Genomic DNA, 21,768 nt, shown 5'->3' on the forward strand with positions numbered 1-21,768 from the left:
TATTCATACGCAGATAAAATGGCAACACATGTTAATCGTGTGTTTAACCTATGTTGCAATATTACAAGTGTACACACCTTTTTTTCAATCACAATGGAAATCAGAAATAATCGTATCTTCTGATCAGTCATCCAAAAAGTTACATTGTTAAAAATCATTCCAGACTGATTCTACGCACAAGTACTCTGAAGCTGATATTAAAAAGATGTAGTTTTGGACTTGATATTCTCCATGCAGTCTTTGGAGACCAGGTCTTTCAATAGTATGTTGGAATACACATGAGCACAAATTGTGCTCCTTTATTAGCCAACCTGTTTTCGCGTATTCTTATGAAGCAGAATTTATTCAGAAACCTCTCTATGAAAAGAAAAAAATCTTGCTGTGCCTAATAATATTCATTTTCATTCATTTGTCGATTCCAGATATCCACGTTAACTCAAAATATAGAGGACACAACAGTGTCTTCCACTTCATATTTGGATGTTTTACTGCACCTAAACGTTAATGGCAAAAACAACCCAACTTCATGACGAACGAGATGTCAGCCTGGACATAGGAAAATATTGCCCGCTCAATATATTGAGAACTCTTTGCTTGACAGACATTAAACTTAAAACACTGGTACATCTTCAGGAGTAGATGACCGCTATTAATTTTGAGTTCACATGGTCAAGGCTCAAACTGGACATAGAAATCTATAGCCCCCTAAATCTTAAAAATCATTTGCTTGATTGACACCAAACTTAGTACATGTACACTGGTGCATCCTAAGGAGTAGATGACCCTATTTACTTTTAGGTCACATGGTCAAAGGTCAATCCACTCTGGACATAGGGATATATATATTGTCCATTCGATATCTTGAATTGTTTTTGCACTACTATGAATTAAATGATACACGTGTATAACTTTTTCAATTTTGCACCACAGGGGCATATGTGTTTCACAAACATTTCTTGTCACCTGAAACTCTTAGTAAACCCTCAACATGCGGAGTGCAGGCTACCGAAGCGGCAATAGAGATGGTTGAGGTTCGCTTTTGCATAATATCTCAATTCATGAATATATTTCGCAAGAAAGCACATGGTTACCGAAGAAAGCATTAATTCAGGAATTTATGGAAACAAATATATCCACTGTACACTTTCTAGTTTTATCAAACACCTCAACACAATTCCGACGATCGGGGCAAGTTTGGCACTACCGCGTGTCTATGATCAAATATCAGGACAACGCTTCGTTTTATCGTCACTTTTATATAACCAATAATTACATGTTACCGGTATAAGTTTATACATATACTGTCAGTGAATAAAATCAACCGTATTCAAAGCTATCGACGACGTATTTTATATGAATGTATATTTTGGCAGACATTATGATCTAACGGATTCCGTACATGTATTTGTAAATTACATTACCAAATTGGGGAATGTGAAAATAAGATAATGTGTTTGGATTTTTGTTATTGTTGTACATTGACGGCAGTGATTCTTTGTGGGTTTGTTTTTGATTATTGTTGTACATTGACGGCAGTGATTCTTTTTGGGTTTGTTTTTGGTTTTTTGTTATTGTTACATTGACGGCAGTGATTCTTTTTTGGTTTGTTGTTGTTGGTTGTTTGTTATTGTTGTACATTGACGGCAGTGATTCTTTATTGGTTTGTTGTTGTTGGGTTTTTGTTATTGTTGTACATTGACGCCAGTGATTCTTTTTTGGGGGTGGGTGGGTTGGGTTGTTTTTTATTATTGTTGTACATTGACGGCAGCGATTCTTCTGACGTGTTGACACTGCTGATTTTGCCAAGATCCTGATACGGGAACCCAACATTTTTATCAAATAGAGATTAATGTTTATAACTTGTGTCAATCAGTATCAAAAGACTCCTTATTAAGTTTTGCCTGTAGGTTGTAGTAACCTTCTTAAGTTTTGCCTGTAGGTTGTAGTAACCTTCTTTTAAAATGTCCTACTTTCCGCTAATAAACCTACATGTAATGCGCATCCATGAGCTCCGAAGCGGACCTTTACTTATAGGTAGAATTAAACGATGTGCCCCATTACAAAAGAGTCATCATTTTACTTTGAATATCATATCCTTCTGATGATCTAGAATTATACTAGTTCATTTCCGGCTTTGAAATTATACTAGTTCATTTCCGGCTTTGAAACATCTCTGTTTCCCCTTCTGGATGTCAAGGCAAGATTACAGAATTTTCTCATTTTTAAATCTAATTCAAATAGTTGGCTAATGTAATGTTTAGATTTGGTGTCAATGAAATGATTAATTGAATTGAATATCGATATCCTCTTGCCACTGGTTGTAGAATTGATAACTGTATTATACGGTATTGTACGGAGAAACACTCCGCTATCGACAGTGTAAAACAACGTAACAATTCGATGTCACATCTACTGTACAAGTACTGAATGCTTCATCTGATAATATAGGTACAGGTAGTTTCTTTTAAATATGAATATAATTTCATTTCTTTATCCCATTACGTTTAATTAAAGTTAAATGATTTCAAACAAATGGCATCGCTTTCATCTTCATAACAAAAACGTACATACACCACCAATAATAAACCTTTTTTATGACTTTGATATCCTGACAAAAATAAGATTTTCTTTTTATATCAATTTATTTCATAATAAATAAATAATATGTACATGCTTAAAACAAATCATAATTTCTCACAACCACTCAGCAAATATTTGTCCACATTAGCATTCCACAAAACAGTATCTCACTGATGGCGGCAAAATCACAGGAGACTCCGAAATTAAAGCCCTTGGGTCATGTGACGGAAGCACTGTGTCTTTCGGAACTTCGATTCTAAATTTTTGCACAAGACTTGTGGTATAGAGAAACATCCTGTTTCTAGCCATCTGTTGCCCAACACAGTATCGTTTTCCTACGCCAAATCCTATGAAACTATAATAGATAATGTTTTTATACTCAAATATTTATATATTGTTAAAATACATTTCACTATTCTCATTACAGATAATATTTTATCGAATGTGAGAAAAAATAACGAGCATACTTATGAACAGCGGGGTGGTCGCTACTGACTAATTTGCCGTCATCCAAGAAACGTTCGGGTTTGAATGTCCATGGCTCAGCATATATGCTTTCATCGTGGTGGCAAGCAAAAAGGTTCCCAAATATCTGAAGAAAAATATCCATAAAACTAATCTCATCATTTTTAAAGAGCTAATGTGGCGAATGCTAGACGGCTTTCGGAGCAAAGCATTATACCCTGACACATGTGATATTCGGTGAATTCTGTGTTGAAACAGTCACTAACAGTTCTAGAAATCCTTAAGATTTCTATTTGTTTCAAAGTTATATCCGAACGACCCGTAACTCTCACTTCTGAATACCGAGCGTTTTCGAAGAAGCAATCACTACCTATGTTTCAGGTTTGACATTGGTCCCAGGGTCATGAACTAGAGCCACGTATACCGGTAGCCAAAAATGACCCTTAGTCAGAACTTGATATTATTCTCGGGGACAGAAGCCAAGCATATCTATTTTTCAAATATGTTATCCTTTTCCCGATATCTTTTCAATTTTTTTTTAGTTATTGATGTTCAAAGTACCCATTGTTTTGGCCAGATCTTTATTGACGTCACAATTTTGCAACGTAACGTCACAATTATACGACGTTTCATGTACTTTTACGTGAAAGTTCTCTAAGTATCAAAGTGAAACAAACACCATTCAATGTTATTTGATTATACTATTGTACATATTTAAATCTGTCGATGTTAATTCATACAAAACAAACACACCTATATAGTATACTCGTACATCTCTTTTCTCCTCTCTCTGTTTGCCTCCTTCCCTCTCTTTATATTCTTTAATTTTTAATTATATGCAACCATTCAACAGTTTTAAAGCAATATTAATTCAGTACCTCTTTACTTAGCTTTGTTATTTAAGTATGACATGAAGATAAATCCAATCCCGATCTTTTAACTGTATAACCATTTATTGCACAGAGCGATATTTTTCAGGGTGGGTAGGTGGGGGTGTCTCAAAATCCTGCTCATGGGATGTACATGAAAACACGGTGGATCCAACCGTTGACTTACGAATAAGATCTATTGCCCTATGTATGTGCGTTTCAATATTACAGGTAGTTATATTGCATATTGATCACTTCATTCAACAATCTTTTATAAGTTTGCGGATTTTTTTGGAGGGTGGGGTATGTTTTTATTATTATTTGGGGTGTTGGGTGTTATTATTATCCCACATGTACATGTAAACACGCCGAAAACAATGACAGCCAGACTTCGGACAGCGGTGTTGTTATTTCAGACAAATGTTGCTACATGTACAACTTTGGACAGTGAGAAAACATTTTAATCCTTTGTTCATACTTTTATTTTTGCACATTAATTGTAATCGTTGCATAGAAGGAGTTATATTTATGGTGTGTGTGTGTGTGTGGGAGGGTGGGGGAAACTGTTACAAAAGTAGCCGTACATGTATACAGAATAACACATGAACATTTAGTTTAGTCATATGGAGATTTTCACGTGATCTTATCATCGGGTAAAATATGTTCCCTTTATTTAATTTCATTAGTTTCCTATCCGGATCATTTATTACAATAATATAGACATGTGTGTGTTTCAAAATGCCTTATTATCATTATACATGTAACTCCATACCATTTATTAAATGAATTCATTTATCAAAAAATCTTATTTTGATAGTGCTACCTAATAGAACCAAACTCCCTGATCGCATATATTTGGTTAGTGTGTAGTAGAACCTAATTTTCACATAAATAGAAATAAGAATGTTATCAATCAAGAGGTTAACTTCATGGTGGATTAACACATCTGTAGTTTGGCATCCATCATAAAAATTTGCTTATTTTAACACTTTCACATTTTTTCCTGTCATTAGGTTTAGTTCTTTTCTTACATAAAATGCATGAGGGAAACCTTTTTCCGTTATCAGACACTTCCTCCATATTACCAACACTCAAACTAAATTAAGTAGGACAGTGTGGTTTGATAATGTGTTCGGTTCTTCCTTTATAATGCTTAGTAACATTTTACATAATTATGTAGGATAATAATTTTAAAAAAACAAAACAAAAAAAAAACAACAAAAAACCAACAACAAAAACATGCATCAACTTTTACTTCAGGAAGGTGCGTCATTCTCATGTTCACCTCTATTTTAATCAGTATTAATAATATCTTCCTTTTTTTTCTATTTTTCATTTTTTATTTTGTTATAAGAGTTACTGCACTAAATGAAGGTGTTTACAAATTATTTGGACAAAGTTCAATCCTGTGGTTCTTTAAAGAAAAAGAATTTTGAAGAATTTTCCAATATACTCTTATGTTAAACCTTTACTGCAGTGCCCTAGTTTAATGGTTTAAACACATTTGAATCTACCCTACATTGGGATGCCTGCATACTGATTTGATAACTTGTACCCTTGCTTGAGACGATTTTGAAAGAAATAGTTCCGGCGTCTGGTTGTCAAGGGGGTGTGTCCCCATACCAAACCAAGTTATACCAAAATAACTTGCGTTCCTCCATTGAAATTTGACAAATCAGAGACAAGGATACAATAAGAATTAAATTATTCAAACATATTCCTATATGCAACTTTAAAGGCCGGGGACCGGGTATAAATAGCAGCCAATCACCAAATATATGGGAAATTCAACTTTTTCTGCAGCTGTCAGAGTACAGAGGTTCGTTAAAATATCTGCATTATTTATAGATAATAAATTCTAAGTTTTTGGTGTGGAAGGAGCTACCATGGCACTTAACAATTTCCATTAATATAACACTTAACAAAAATTCATTTACGCCTAAAGAGAATTTAGCGCATAAAGTTTTGAAGCGGCTCTAAATTTTGAATTCTGAACTAGTGATCAACATTGTAGGCGGAGCGAGGTACGATTGTCGCTACTCTCTCTCTCTCTCTCTCTCTCTCTCTCTCTCTCTCGTGGCCCCAAGGATTGTGGCTTGAAGAAATTTGAATTTTCGCTATTCATTTAAGTATGAAAAAATATTTATAACAGTGTTGGTTTTTCTAGAACGTTGGTTTTAAAGGAAAACACTTGTAAAAACCTCACGCTATTTCGTAATTATCTTTCCAAAGAACCAACTGAATTATCTACCATTGCGGGGTCAACCAAAAGTCAATCGTTTGATAGGAAAGATTTCCTTCTTTACGCTTCCAAATGTCGGAGACTACAATTTTGAATCATAGTTAATTTTTAAGTTTATGAGTAGCCCCCAGCATATGGAATTATGTAGCTGATTGCAACTTATGAAAAATGATTTACAAAAAACGGAAGTATGACTTTTTTCCGCAGGAAAGTGGACAAGAGGCATGACTCGTGGTGAAGTGTTGATACGGTATGTCTACTGGAAGGGGATGTTGACAGTTCGAAATAAAATCACATTTACCTAGGCTAAGGGTGGCTAATGCAAAGTTTGATTAAAATTAGTTCCGTCGTTCTTGAGAAGTTCAGACAGTGAACATTCATACCAACAGACGACGGGAAATTTTTTTAATCAGATGAACTAATAATGAAACTTCATTAACGGTAAATAGTACATGGGAAGTTTCTTGCCTTTTCTTACGATTTTACAGGCGCATTGTTCTCCTTTCTGACAAAAGTAAACCAATTCAACAGTTTCTATTCAAATCACTGAGTCTGCTATTTCTCAGTCAATAACATATCCAGATCCAAATTCAATATATGTTAATACCTTCACTGAAATTTACTTGTAAATATACAGACTACAACAATTATTCCCATTTCGCACACATTTTCATTTCTTACCCAAAAGATATAAATAAATGACGTTGGCAGGTATAGACAAATAAACCATATTCACGTGACCAACGTAAACCAATCACAAACTATGATTTCTTACAAATTACAACACATACCACTGTTTCTTTTGGAATTGTGTAACCCTCCAGTTCTACTTCCTGTGTGAGGTTCGCATGAGCCGCAGTCAGGGGAAGATGAGACTGATATCGGAGAATCTCCATCAAGCACGCCTGCGTATACGGCAATGACGTCATATCCTCAATTGAAGGTTGGCGATCACCGATCACTGTATTAATCTCTTTCCGAATCTTTTCTTGCATCTCCGGAAAGTGAGCAAGAAGAAAGAGGACGCCAGACATCACTGCCTTTGTTGTCAACACAGCTAAAACACACAAACAAATGCTGAAAAAATCCCTTAAATATTTGAAAAAGCAATACGAGATGATTTCAGTTTCATGCCTTATTCAAATCACGTTTACAGTTAAATGCGCTTTATGACATATACTGCATGAGAATGTCCAAATTCAAATTTGAGTTATCTACAATACGGATGTTTAGAAGAGAAAATCACTGCGTTATGAACCCGTGATATTCTTTTCCAGGTGAGTATTAAAGGGTGCCCTTTTTTGACAGCATACATTTTATCTTTACATACTAAGTTAGTTTTTCCATATGGAAAGTAAGCTATATTAGTTAATTTCCCCTCTAGCAGTAGTGAATGGTAGTGGAAATTTAAGGATGTAAGCTTGTAGTGAAGGACCACCCCCACCCCTTACCGACTTAGAAATTTGGGTAAGGCTACCACTTGTAGGTTTTTTATGTTTGCTTGTCACGAATTTCAGACAATTGTTAGTCAACGTCTCCTCCACCTGCACCCCCCCCCCATTTTGCAAAACGATGCTACGTACCTGGGGTTCCCCCTCCCATAATAATAATGCATCTAAATCACTTAAGGCCCGCGTGGTCTTGTATGATTAGTTATTCAAATGAAATGGAAAATTACTATCATACATATTTATCAAAGTGCAATAATTCGGTGAAAATGCTGTATTGCGGTGAAAATTCATAAATGGAAGAGGAAAGTATATGTTATAGCAGAATCCCGATTTTGATCAATTTTGATATTCTGCATTTTCTTCAAATTTTCAAAACATGCTAGTTATGTTTGCAATAAAAAAAAAATTGCTTGTTTGCAATCAAACAAAGTAGGAAATACATGTATAATACAGGCAGTGGTACCACTCATAAAAGTTTTGTCCTTAGATACCCTTACAATTTTGTAGTTTCCTGTGAGATGTTTACCGTTAGCTTTTATCAAAACCCGCGCTTTGTGAAATATGGATACTTTATGTCCATGTGGTACACTCATCGCATCAAAACCCCACATATAGGCACAGTTGTTAGATAAGCATTGAAAAATCTATGTATTTAATATCAAAAGTGGCTTGTGTATCTTGTATTACGTGCGATTATGCATTTCATTTTTTTTTTGTATGTCATTGTGTATTGCATTTTACATGTGATTGTGTATTTCATATTACATGTGTTTACGTATTTTATATTACATGTGGTTATGCATTTTATATTACATGTGTTTATGCAATTCATATTACATGTGTTTATAAGATCCATGACCATTCCCAGAATATGTTCATCAGTCAACCACGCCTTTTCGGATTCTTCAGCACTATTCAGTTGTTCTCTCAACAGTTCGTGTATAAAACTTTGCACGTTGTCTCTGTCGATCGATTTCTGAAACAGAGTAATATTAGAGTATGCTTTGCTAGCTGTATTCAAAATCATGAAATCCAACTCCGCTTAGACAATAAATAAACTTTTTTGTATCTCACATTGTTGTCAGATTTGGAACAAATGCGATAAAAGAAACCTCATTCCTACAATTTCCTAGGCTACGTGACCCATATATAAAGTATATAAAGTGAATTCTTCACATACACAAAATGTGATACGCATGTGTTATTCTTACCTTCATGTCTCGCACTAAATCATGAAGGTAATTTCTCCCTTGTATAACATTACGGAAGAGATTGCCATAGAAACCAGGAAAATGGCGAATCCAGGGGAAAAGTTTCATCACCGAGTGAACTTGTGGCTGTATCATCATGTCTCCATTGCGGTCAAAATCTATTAAAACCTTCAGGAGTTTGTCTTCATCCTCGCATCGCCGTCCCGTAAACTTATTAAAAAATTGAATAACATTTAGTTAGTTATACCGATACCAAATCTATATTTTAAAAAAGTATATTTGTATTTATCGTGCAAACTGATCAAAATACATGTATCATCAGAGAATAAACTTTCCCCCCACAAATTTTGATAGAAGTAATATGAAAAAACTCATACTCACCAACATGCCAATGATATTACAAAATGAGGGCATTAAAATGTCCATTGCATCCGTTGGTTTTCCCGATGTTTTTTGAAATTTTGTCAACACATGGGTGGTCTCCTCCAGCATCATTTGCCTAAACGTTGTCGAATTAAAATCGTGCTTTGCCATAGCGCGTATCATTATGCCTTTCATTTTCAAAAAATCCTCGTCATATCTTCTCAAAAGAACATCTTTATATCCAAATGCAATATATTCACCCATAAAATTAAGGGGACGATCACTCATTAACGGACCAATATCGTCACTATCAAAGGCCTTTCTGATGATTTCCACGTTGTTCAGGACAAGAATGTTCTTTCCGTTCAGTTTGAAAGACACGATGTTACCATACTGTTCTTTCCATTTCATAAAATCTAGATGCATGTTTTTCATATCGATATCAAAGAAACTCCCAAAGAATGGGATTCCCGCCGGTCCAGGTGCCAATTTCTTCTTTGTTTTCGACGTCATGGCTCCAAGAGCTACAAATAGAAACCAAACGAAAGACCCAATAAGACATATTTCAACGAGCATGGTGGATCCTGCAAAATCACAAAAGAATAAACGGAACAAGGATACATGTGCATGTTTTAAAAGGGCTGCTTAAAGTAAAGTAGACTATATTTAGGTTTATCTTGAATAACACATGTACCTTTGAAGAAATAAGCTTCGCCGGACCCGCGATCCTTACAAACAATTTCTCTTGAGTTCATGGTATGTCTACACTGTATACAGTCACTAGTGATAATCTGACTATCGTTTGTTCCCCGCGGCTAAATACTAGAGACACTTACAACCAAGTGCTCTGCTTCCGTTCAGATCCTTCTCTCAATGACCAGATATTAGGAGTGTGTATTGTGAGAAAACAGATTTTCCCAAACTGCTATAACATGTACGTTGACTGAAATTTCCTCAACAATGTAACATAACGATGTACATATAAGGGGTTCTGTTTTACACCGGAACAAACTGGAGTATGGAAGCTACTGGCTTTTTTTTTTCAAAACACTCACCAATTATTTCATAGGGGGCGAAAATGAGGACAATTACATTTTTCATATTTTAGTAACTTTTCCTTGATTGATGGGAAATAAGAAAGAACTGCCTATCCTCTTATCACAACATTCAGTGCAAAATTCAATCGGATTTCGCATGTATCTAAAATATGAGATTTTATTAATTTCTGAATAAGCTTAATTCACCAATTCATTTTGTATTTATTCAAACACAATTCACACCCAATTAGATTCAAACTAAACGATAAGCCTTTTGACATGTCGTGAAAGCAATAACCACGTTTGTTGGAACATCGACACCCCTACATTGTTTCTGTTCCTGATCCTATAGAATGGAAATGATCCTGAATGACGTTACAATGAGAGATGCTCTCATCTGTCTGATATCCCAATACAGGAAGTTTCTCTGCGATTGTAAAACATCTTATATGACTTTGTACAAATCCCGAGTATCGTTTTTCTCTCTCGATGAACAAATTGGTAGCTGTTGCTAAACATAGAATCTCAAATCATTTTAATAAAGATCCCACCCGATTTTTTTGTGGCTTTGTACAAATGAAGACTACATAGAACTCTATAGATATGCACTATTCTGTGTGTTGATACTAATACCTTATTAATATGACCGTAGTTATCAAATTTAACAAATTATTTCAAAATGTCATATGTACATGTTCTTCTAAATCACTGGTAACTGAAAGAATACATCATGGAGATACAAAACGTTGTGGACTTTCTATATTGATGAAAGGTATGTCTGGTGGTACTCAACATGAAATAATATGTAAAATGATTTATCGGGTTTCATACGACAACGTGGCCGCTTTTAATCAAAATACATTCATTTTGTTTCAAAATATCAACCATGCAAAGCTTTTCTTTTCTACTTCTCTGTGATTTCAATGAAAATTTGTACGAATTCTGTAAAAATAGATTAATCTGTCAAATCAGATAAAATTTGTCATTACTCCCGGTTTTGTTTTGCCTACAATGATCTGACCAGGAGAGCTACGGTTTGTACATGTATACTTCTGCTTTTGTGTAGCAATGAGTAACAATCAAAGACTAAGCATGAATCCCTTTATTAACGGTTGAAAGGGGATGCTTACTCCTCCTAGGCACCTGATTCCACCTCTGGTATATCCAGTGATCAGTGTTTGCCCAACTCTATATTTTGTATTGCTTATAGGAGTTACGAGATTGATCACTGTTCTTTACCTTAACCTTTATTAAACAATAAATTCGCCCAAATTTGTCGATATGGCTTGGACAAAGTAACCTCAGAGATGAGAAATAGATGCCCCGTGTAATTAGACCCGATTCAGGGTAATAATGGATTTGTTTTGTTTTACACATTTCAATCCGAACTTGTGTTTCATAGTCTTTTCAAACACACATGTAAAATCTTTATGTACCTTTCTTTAAGTCATAGTGAAGTCAAAAGTCGTAATCTTTGCCACGAATGGTGAAGATAACGAACAGTGATCAATCCCACAACTCATACAAGCAAAGCAAAACAGAGAGTTGGGCAAACATGAACCCCTGGGTATACCAGATGTGGAATCAGGTGCCTAAGAGGAGTAAGTATCCCCTGTCGACGGGTCACACCCGCCGTGAGCCCTATATCTTCATCAGGTAAACGGATTATCTGTAGTCAAAATCAGTGTGCCAAGAACGGCCTAACAATCGGTATAACACAAGTCAGGCAGCATTTGACCTAATGATAGGTTGTACTGGCAAACTATATTGTTATAACGACCATAGAATATCATGTCATTACATTGTAACTGGGAGTTATTCAATACATACAATGCACTTTAAAGAGACAAAAGATCATTTGTAAATTTACTACCCTACGCGTTTTGCGTGGAACAATCTTGTGTGAGCTGCTGATGAATGTACTCAATGATGCCCAAAATGAATTCCCCTTTGCTTTACGTCAAGCGGTGTGTTTCTCACTCCTCGACTGATACGTCAGAGCGCACTGTTTATTATTTGACACTTGAGACACTTAATAAACTAGGACGGTGTAACCCCCGTCCGTTATACTTCTCGCTTTCCAGTTCTAACAGAGTTTTTATTATAAAAGAAAATCGAAAGAAAGAAAGAAAAACGAAAAAAAAGCTAAATATCCAATTAAAGTATTCAATGTATAACGATCATATGGATGGTGGAATATCTATTTTGAAGGGTTCATCAAATTAAAATAATCCACCATGGGGAATTCGAAAAACAAAATGTTGATTATTGCTCAATTTACTTCACCTATAATTTAACAATGTATGAGAAGAGCATGTTTTATTAAAATATATGTTAAGTAATAAAGCATGTAAATCTTCCGATAAAAAGTTACATAAACTTTCTTTCTATGAAATAAAATGGGAGGGCGGATCCAATTTGCAATTGGACTGTGGCCTGATTTATTTGTAAAACCCACCTTATTTTATAGCAGCCAGCTCTATTTCGATATTTCATTATGTTTTGGAGGGGGTCAGATTGCATAATCATACCTATGTGATACATATGTTCTTGTATTTTTGTTGTCGACTCATTCTGACCCCCAATAATGTATTCTGTTATATATCTTCGTCATTTTGAAATGACATTTTTTCAAGGCTACTTAGCAAGTCCTATTAACTAAGGAACATAAAGTGCAAAATATCGGCTTCTAATCATTTACCAGTCTTGTGAATTTGATCTACTTCACTTTCATCATCATTTAACAATCAACATTTATTTATTTTAATCTAAATCATTCAAACTTGTTTAATCTCCTTTCGTTATACATTGAATACCTTAATTGTAATTCGGAAAGTGTGTAGAGTGTTTGAATCCTTGCTTTCGTGCCATTCTTCCGTTTTAGCACTTGTAAAGAGGATAAATACGTCCAACAACAGCTGTCATAACAAGAAGGCGATGGGCCGTAGTACCTGTAATACCTGTATATCAATCAACGAACACGCAAATCAGAATATCCTTGGTACAAAGATTACATTTTTCATACTCTGCAAAGACCACATCTTGTTGTGTGGGTTTTTACCACATCTTGTTGTGCGTGGGTTTTTTAAAAAATTAATTAGTAGTGGGCATCATTATTTGTACTAACTCTCCATTGCAATAATTATGGCTTAGATAATGATGTCGTTTATTGGTAGCTGTGTTATTTCTAACACTGGAACAACAATTGTAGGGACTGGGTATGCCATCAGTCTGCAGAATGCACCCACACCAAAGATAACGTCGCTTCACGGCAATCAGGAAGTTTGATTTTCTGGTGTGTATCTCTGAATGAGCTTCAATATCAACTTTGGGAAAACTCGCCGGGCTTTTCCACTTGACCAACCATAAATTTCCTGACATTTTTATCGACCAATCGAATGGTGCATTTTAAAGCATGTATCGGTAAGTCAAATTCTGAGCCGTTAATAGCTTTACCAAACACAGACGTATGTTACTCTGAAGTTCAAATAAAAAATATGTTCCTCATTGACAATATCTTCGTGGTCTTTGGTGATCAGGTCTTCCAACAGTCTGTTGGAATTCCCATGAGCATGAATTGTGCTCCTTTGTTTACTGACCTGTTTCTATATTCATATGAAGCAGAATTCATTCAAATACTTCTACGTGAGAAGAAAAAATCTCTTGCTGTGGCCTTCAATTCGACATTTAGATATATCGACGGCGTTTTGTCTATTAACAACATATGTCGATTCGATATATCCCTGTGAGCTCGAAATAAAAGACACCACAGAGTCGTCCACTTCTGCTTCATACTTAGATATTTTATTGAAAGTAGACATTAACGGCAAACTGACAACTCAACTGTATGACAAACGGGATGATTTCCGCTTTTGCATCATCAACTTCCCTTTTTATGTAGCAATATTCCATTATCACCTGCATATGGTGTTTATGTCTGTCAACTGATTCGATATGTATGAGCTTGTTCTCCGTATAGTCAGTTTTTAAATCGAGACAAGCTACTAACAAACAAGTTGATGGTACAGGGGTTTAACCATTCTCGATTGAAGTCAGCATTTCGCAAATTCTATGATCGTCATAACGATCTAGTTCGTCAATACAACCTATCATTGGGTCAAATGCTGTCTGACGTGTTTCACACCGATCGTTAGGCCGTTCTTGGCGCACTGATTTTGACTACGGATAGCTCCGTTTACCTAATTAAGATATAGGGCTCACAGCCGGTGTGACCGGTCGACAGGGGATGCTTATTCCTCTTGGGCACCTGATTCCACCTCTGGTGTGTCCAGGGATCCGTGTTTGCCCAACTCTCTGTTTTGTATTGCTTATAAGAGTTATAAGATTGATCACTGTTCGTTATCTTCACCTTTCATCTAAAACAATTGAAGTACCATAGGCATGTTATTGAAGGTTTCCTAAGAATAGCCCTAATATATGACTTAAGATGGACATAGAAGCTCTCTAAGGACAATCCTCACAAAGATAAATTCAAGAGATTCTTAGGATAATTTTTAAGAATTGTAACATTACAGACAAATGAATGATAATGTTAGTGACTTATCATAAGGCATACTTAGAACACATCTTAGTCTTAAGATAGGTTCGTGAACATGCCTGTAGGATATCATATAGACAAGTGTTGTTTTTTCAACCCCTTATTGGGCCTCAGGGTGAAAATGAACATTCTTAAATCTTATGACACATCTATAGGACACCATGAAAGGTGAAGATAACGAACAGTGATCGATCACCTTTCAAAAGATGATTTGGCTACTGTGTGCAATGTAAGAGGAGTTCTGGGAACCAGGGTTTTTTGTTTTGGTCGAAAAACGTCGTGTTTGTGACCCCCAGGATAAAAATTAAAATTCCGAGAACTTATTGCACATCTACAGGACACCATCAATCATCTTCTAAAAGATTCTTTGGCTATTGTGTAAAATGTAAAAGTTCTGGGAACCAGGATTGTTATTTGGTTGTGTGTGTGTTTTTTTTGTTGTTGTTTTTTTTTTTTTTTTTTTTTTAGAAGAAAACGTCGTATTTCACCTCGATTTGGCCCTCAGGAGTAAAAATGAAAATTCCGAAACTTTATTGCATATCTACAGGATATCACCTATCATCTTCCTGAAGATGATTTGGCTATTGCATAAAATGTATGAGTTCTTAAAACAAGGCTTTTCTAGGGAAGCATTTTTGACCCTCAATTTGTACATCTACGGGACACCCCCTTTCATATTCCAAATGATCAATTGGCTACTGCTTGAAATAAAAGAGGGGTTTGAGGTAGAAAGTGTGACAGACGGACAAACAGACGGACCGACCAGGGTAACAACTTTCTGTAGAATGTGCGGGTATAAAAAAATATTGAGACTTTACAGTTTTTAGGTTTTGACTGTTGAGATACTGTTATAATGTGTTATACTGCACATAGTTTATATGTTGAAGGAATAAAAAGTATTGTGAAAAACTTATAAAAATCCCCGGTCATTTGATAATTTGATGAAGTCAACCCGTGACTATACGAGTTTTAATCACAATGAGACCTCATTAAAGGTCAATAATTGTATAGGATGAACGTCCCTTCTCTTTACAGTCCATGCATCGTTTTTCTCTTTTACACTCAAAATACATTTAAGAATGAAAGCCACAAATGATTTTTTAAAAAAGAAATGAAAAATCCAAACATGATAATTAAATCAGTAGATAAATGAATCTATATCGGTACATGTACAGTAAAAGAAATAAAAATTACTATATTCGTATTCTGACCACCCTCGAGTGAAGATATCAAAGTAAAACAAAAAATATAGAGAGCCGAGTGAAGCTATCAAAGTCAAACAAAACATATAGAGAGCGTTCACAGATGTTTATATTTGTGGTCATGCATCAGTTGTCTTTCTTTGACCAATTCTACTTTCCATCAGTTGATTTTAGATGTATATTATCTATCTATACGTGTAGGAATTACGATAAAATGCTAAACTAACCATGTTACAATTGAATATAGTTTTGTGGTCATGCATCAGTTGTCTTTCTTTGACTAATTCTCCTTTCCATCAGCTGATTTTAGATGTATATTATCTATCTATACGTGTAGAAATTACGATAAAATGCTAAACTAACCATGTTATATTGAATATAGTTTGTGGTCATGCATTAGTTGTCTTTCTTTGACTAATTCTCCTTTCCATCAGTTGATTTTAGATGTATATTGTCTATCTATACCTGTAGGAATTACGATAAAATGCTAAACTAACCATGTTACAGTGTATCAACGACTTGTCCTAAACTGCTACAATTAAAATATTTTCCTAAATACCTATGTTACACTAAGTGTGCTGCATCAATCTATAATATAATTCTGATAATCCCTGAATCGTAATACATGGGATAAGAAGTTAACGTGTTTGTGTGTAGATATCCTCACTGGTAGGTCGAGCTCATCAATTTCACGCGTATATATTTCTTTTTGACGAATCCTAGAATGCGTTCACTTGTCTTTGTATTATTAGTTACCTGTCATGACAGGTGGGAGCAGTAAAAGAAGCTAATTTGGGAAACTTTTTAGACACTATTTCCCTCTCAGTATACCCCATATAAAATAATCCAAGAAAGGGAGTTCCTTTAATTTTCAACCAGTTACTATGAAGCAGTTGTAGAATACAAATCGATTTTCTGTTATGTAATTAAATTTTCAATTTCTTACATTCACCTTTCATTCAGGAAAATACTTATGATTTTTTTTTTTACATAATATTCTTGTTATGGGATAGCATTTTTTTTTTTTTTTTTAGTAAAGTGGCATTAAAACTAACGATTGCACATTGCGCAAATCCATTCTAAAGGTAAATATAGAAGGAGATTACTTAATAATTTTTCCTCTGTAGAATCGCTGAAAATTAGGAAATTTCGGTGCCAAGTGTGTGTGTTCGAGCCGGATTTTAGTATCCGAATACCGGGAGTGTGGACACCATGATGACCATTTTGCCAGAAGCAAGCTTTAATCCCATTCATTCAATTCTCGAACAGAAATAAGACACCACTCAATTAATTTTGTGTACGCATGAGGACTTCCGTACAGGTTTCCTATTTTCTCAGGCGATTCACTTTGTTATCTAGCCCACGAAAATAGCAGATGTTACATCAACCTTACGGCTATCATTCAGTGGAGACTTTCCTTGTAAATTCGTAAACTATTTACTTAACATGTGTTAACCTCTGTAGAATGATTTACATTTAGTTGGTAAACAGTTTATTTGAACGATTTCTTCTGAGAATCTCTTCATCGACTTACTATGTAGGATAGATATTCATCTCTCATAATAGACGCAGACCATTTTAAAACATTGTTTTAGGATCTCTTCATAGACATAGTACATTAAAGCATTGTTACAATTTGAAAATATATCGAGTCTTAATGAATTGAAACAAGTTATCAACTTGACCCAAGCGTGAAAGATAACAGAAAGAAGTCTGTCGCGTTTTGTTAGATCGGTATGTATTCTGTAAATCTCTTCAGAATCAGAACCGAAAGTTTATTATGGAATTATTAAAATATCTTGATTGCTATAGTAACAAAATTAGCAGAATAATAACGTTCTGAAAGGACATATACATTATGTACATGTATATATGTTTGGAGTTTTCACTTGTCTGGAATCAACTTCACTTAACACTTCCAGACCACTTTAATATATTACTAGTTGTATAAATCCGCAAAATAGTCTTGAATTCACAAAACATTGCACATCTCTTGAATTACGAACGATTATCTATTTAAAAGAAGAACTCCATGTAAAACCTGTGTAATATAAGGGGCTTAACAACCCCACCTGAATTCTCTGCATACCGTGTATTCATGAATTTCTTTTGATTTTACAAAAATGAATACTTCCTCCCCCAAACCTGAAGTATGGTATATCTACAGGACCGACAATGAAGAGAGAAATTAAGAGAGTGGCCAAGTCGCACTTCAAGAATACACTTCCTGCATGGATAATCTCAAGCGGGAATGAAGGGAATTATTTTCCATAATTATCGTCAATGACACTCAACAATACTGAAAACTGGGAAAACCTAAGAAAATTGTGGCATGCGATAAGGAAGATCTGCTCAACTTTAGAAATCCACTTTATACTCTGTAAGTGTTAAAAGACCGTGATGGTTATTTCCTACTCATCAAAAGATCTCCAGTATGTATCCTGTTATAGGTAATAAACCAAAACAAAATGAATAAATTTCTGTTCATTGTGTGATTGAAATCAGAAATGTGGAGGAAAATTAAAGACTACGCCATAGGCCCTCACTTGATGTAGCTGATGTGCATCTGTTTTCTGTCATATTCATTCTTACTTTAATACTTTCCCCTCACTTGCAATTTTACATGCATCTACAATGTACTATGAGAACGCGGTTGTAATCTCGGATCGAAATACTAAAAAATCTGTTCAGATATTCCCCATATATATAAATCATATGGAAACAGCATGCGTTACACACGCCAAATAGTTTGATTTGCTTTTAGTATTGAATTTCTTAATTTATTTGTTATACTGTTCTAAGACTTTTGAAAAATATTCCTTCTTATCCAAGGTTACAGGTTCTTGTCGACTGACTGGTAAGATGTCTACGCAAAAATGTAACAATACCCACCCCGACAATGGTTCAGTCTTTGTTAATCTCGGCTGAGATTCGACTTGGCTGAATATTTGGACTGACGCCTTCACCGAATCTCGGAGCAGTCCTTCATAATTCATGTCTGGGAATTTACTTTCAGCTTCGACCAGTTCTAGAAATTGATGTGCAGTTAGGTGATACTGCTGTTCGCTTCAAATAAATTAGGTGACTATCAAACTAACTCTCTATCACTAATTATTTTATATTACCGTCCAGGTGTCAAAATCCCAAAATGAAAATGGGCACTAAATTTTCCGTTCAAATGAAGACTTCCATGGCACATTATTTTATATCCTGGGATTGATGAAGAGCTCCTATAGTCTGCTTTATCTAGTTACTCAACTTATTGATACATTGTATCTTTACATATCTACTTGCACTTCGCTAATTTAAACAAGCGATGTTTGTAAAACACATATGCCCCCCCCCCCGGTGCAAAATTGAAAAGGGTTATACACACACATCATTTAATTGAGAGTAGTATCATCAATTCAAAATATTGATCAGACAATATCTTCCTATGTCAAGAGTGGATTGACCATGTGACCTAAAAATCAATAGGGGTCATCAGCTCCTGAAGATGTACCAGTGTACCAAGTTTGATGTCTGTCAAGCAAAGGGTTCTCGAGATATTGAAGGGACAGTATATTCCTATGTCCAGTTTGACCCTTGACCTTTGACCATGTGACCTCAAATTCATTAGTAGTGATCTTTTCCTAAAGATGTACCAGTGTACCAGGTTTGAAGTCCGTCAAGCAAAGGGTTCTCAAGATATTGATCGGACAGTATATTCCTATGTCCAGTTTGACCCTTGACCTTTGACAATGTGACCTCAAAATCATTAGGGGTAATCTTTTTCTGAAGATGTACCAGTGTACCAAGTTCGATGTCTGTCAAGCAAAGGATTCTTGAGACATTCAGTGGTCAATATATTCATATGTCCATTTTGACCCTTGACCTTTGACCATGTGACCCCAAAATCAATAGATGTCATCTTCTCCTGATGATGTACCAGTGTACCAAGTCTGATGTCTGTCAATTAAAGAGTTCTCAAGATATTGAGCGGACAGTATATTCCTATGTCCAGAGTAGATTGATCCTTGACCTTTAACCTTTTGACCTGAAAAACAATAGGGGTCCTCTTCTTGTTATAACCAACCCACATATGAAATATCATTACAATCAAGTGAATGGTTCTCAAGATATTGAGTGGACAACTCATTGTCTACCACATGGGGTTAATACCAGCAGTTTGACCTTGACCTTTGACTACGTGACCTGAAAATCCATAGGGATCATCTACTCTCTAAGGAAAGCCTCTGTATCAATTTTGCCTATTATCAAGCAAAGGGATCAAAAGATATTCATCGGACAACACATGGGCTTAAGACCAGAGGTTTGACCTTGACCATGTGACCTGAAGGTCAATAGGGATCATCTACTCTCCAAGGGCAACCCTTGTACCAAGTTTGGTAGTTATCATGCATAGGGGTCAAAAGTTATTGAGTGGACAACACATGGTCTATCACATGGGGTAAAGACCAGCAGTTTGACCTTGACCTTTGACCATGTGACCTGAAAATGAATAAGGATCATCTACTCTCCAGGGGCAACCCCTGTACCAAGTTTGGTTGTTATCAAGCAAAGGGGTCAAAAGATATTGAGCGGACAACACATGGTCTACAGACCGACCGACCGACAGTTGCAAAACAATATGCCCCCTCTTTTTCAAAGGGGGGCATAAAAACAAACTATAGGAACTTTTTAATTTTGGGAAGATAAAACATTGCGCCATAGAAGTCTTCATTTGAACGGAAAAATTAGTGATGGTTTATTTCATGGAATTTACATACTTGTACGGCGGTAAGCAATACAGCTTTAACAGTGAAACAGAGTTTTTTAATAGTCAACTAACTTATCTGAAGCGAACAGCAGTGTCACCGAAGTGCACATTAATTGCTAGAACTGGTCGAAGCTGAAAGTAAATTCCCAGACATGAATTATGAAGGACTGCTCCAAGATTCGGTGAAGGCGTCAGTCCAAATATTCAGCCAAGCCGAATCTCAACCGAGATTAAGTCTTTGTATGCCCCCGTAATGCTGGGCATAAATATTTGGTCAATCTGTCTGTTTGTCCGCAAAAACTTTCAGCTTGACCATAACTTTTAAATTACATTTCACATGTGTATTCCTTGTCATTTTCAATCTAATTAAAATCAGACTTCTTAGATCCGCGCCGTATACTCTGCGTTTTGTTATTTATATTTATTATAGCGATTGTGAGCGTATCCTAGGATCTGATAATAATTAGATTGTTGTCATTTTGTAACAAAATATTTGCCCTATGACCCTGGGGTTTCACCTAACGGTGGCGTCAGCGTTCACAAACACATCTTTTATTTCATCTGTTGTCATACTAGTACATTGTAAAAAGTATGCTTTTATTTCTGCCTATAAAAAGGAGCTGATTTTATGTTTCTTAAATGTACTCTTGGCTATACAAAATTTATCTGTAATCCAACCACACTCTTACTCTACAGTGTAGTACCTAAACGGTTGCTACCGTACCTTACTGCTATCCGAAAGTACGGTTGTAACTCGAAAACAATGGACTGCATGCTACGTATTTTTGTTTGGAAACCTAATAAAATGGTCAATAATTCAATTATTATAGTTAAGCTGCTTATACTACAACCCTTACGTTCAATTTCAAACACAAGCTCTCTCTCTCTTTTCAAACACAATCTCTCTCTCTCTCTCTATCTCTCTCTCTCTCTCTCTCTCTCTCTCTATATATATATATATATACCCCGATAGTATGACACGACAAAGTCCGATGGTGTGACACGCCACAATCCGATGGTACACATTAATG

General features: G+C 35.5%; 1 protein-coding gene and 1 long non-coding RNA gene across 4 annotated transcripts in view; one reads left to right on the forward strand and one right to left on the reverse strand.

Moving 5' to 3' along the window:
• The first annotated feature begins 1,375 nt into the window (after positions 1-1,375).
• On the forward strand, positions 1,376-2,932 carry LOC130052192 (uncharacterized). The gene is made up of 2 exons (XR_008800573.1): positions 1,376-1,907; positions 1,940-2,932. It is a non-coding gene; the product is annotated as an uncharacterized LOC130052192 (long non-coding RNA).
• LOC125679044 (cytochrome P450 2C42-like) overlaps positions 2,624-21,768 on the reverse strand; it is a 31,503-nt gene continuing 12,358 nt past the window's right edge. For 2 of the 3 annotated variants that reach the window (XM_048917946.2, XM_056156503.1), the window contains exons 3-8: positions 9,200-9,705; positions 8,819-9,028; positions 8,445-8,583; positions 6,948-7,213; positions 3,048-3,172; positions 2,624-2,935 (exon numbers count right to left, since the gene is read on the reverse strand). In XM_048917946.2, coding sequence (XP_048773903.2) covers positions 2,725-2,935; positions 3,048-3,172; positions 6,948-7,213; positions 8,445-8,583; positions 8,819-9,028; positions 9,200-9,694 — 1,446 coding nt within the window. In that variant the 5' untranslated portion in view covers positions 9,695-9,705 and the 3' untranslated portion in view covers positions 2,624-2,724. Of the gene's footprint in view, positions 2,936-3,047; positions 3,173-6,947; positions 7,214-8,444; positions 8,584-8,818; positions 9,029-9,199; positions 9,706-9,875; positions 10,139-21,768 lie in introns of those variants that run through there. The other variant, XM_048917944.2, reaches the window with a different exon arrangement.

The sequence above is a fragment of the Ostrea edulis genome, chromosome 2 (genome assembly GCF_947568905.1).
Source record: "Ostrea edulis chromosome 2, xbOstEdul1.1, whole genome shotgun sequence".
Lineage (NCBI taxonomy): Eukaryota > Metazoa > Mollusca > Bivalvia > Ostreida > Ostreidae > Ostrea > Ostrea edulis.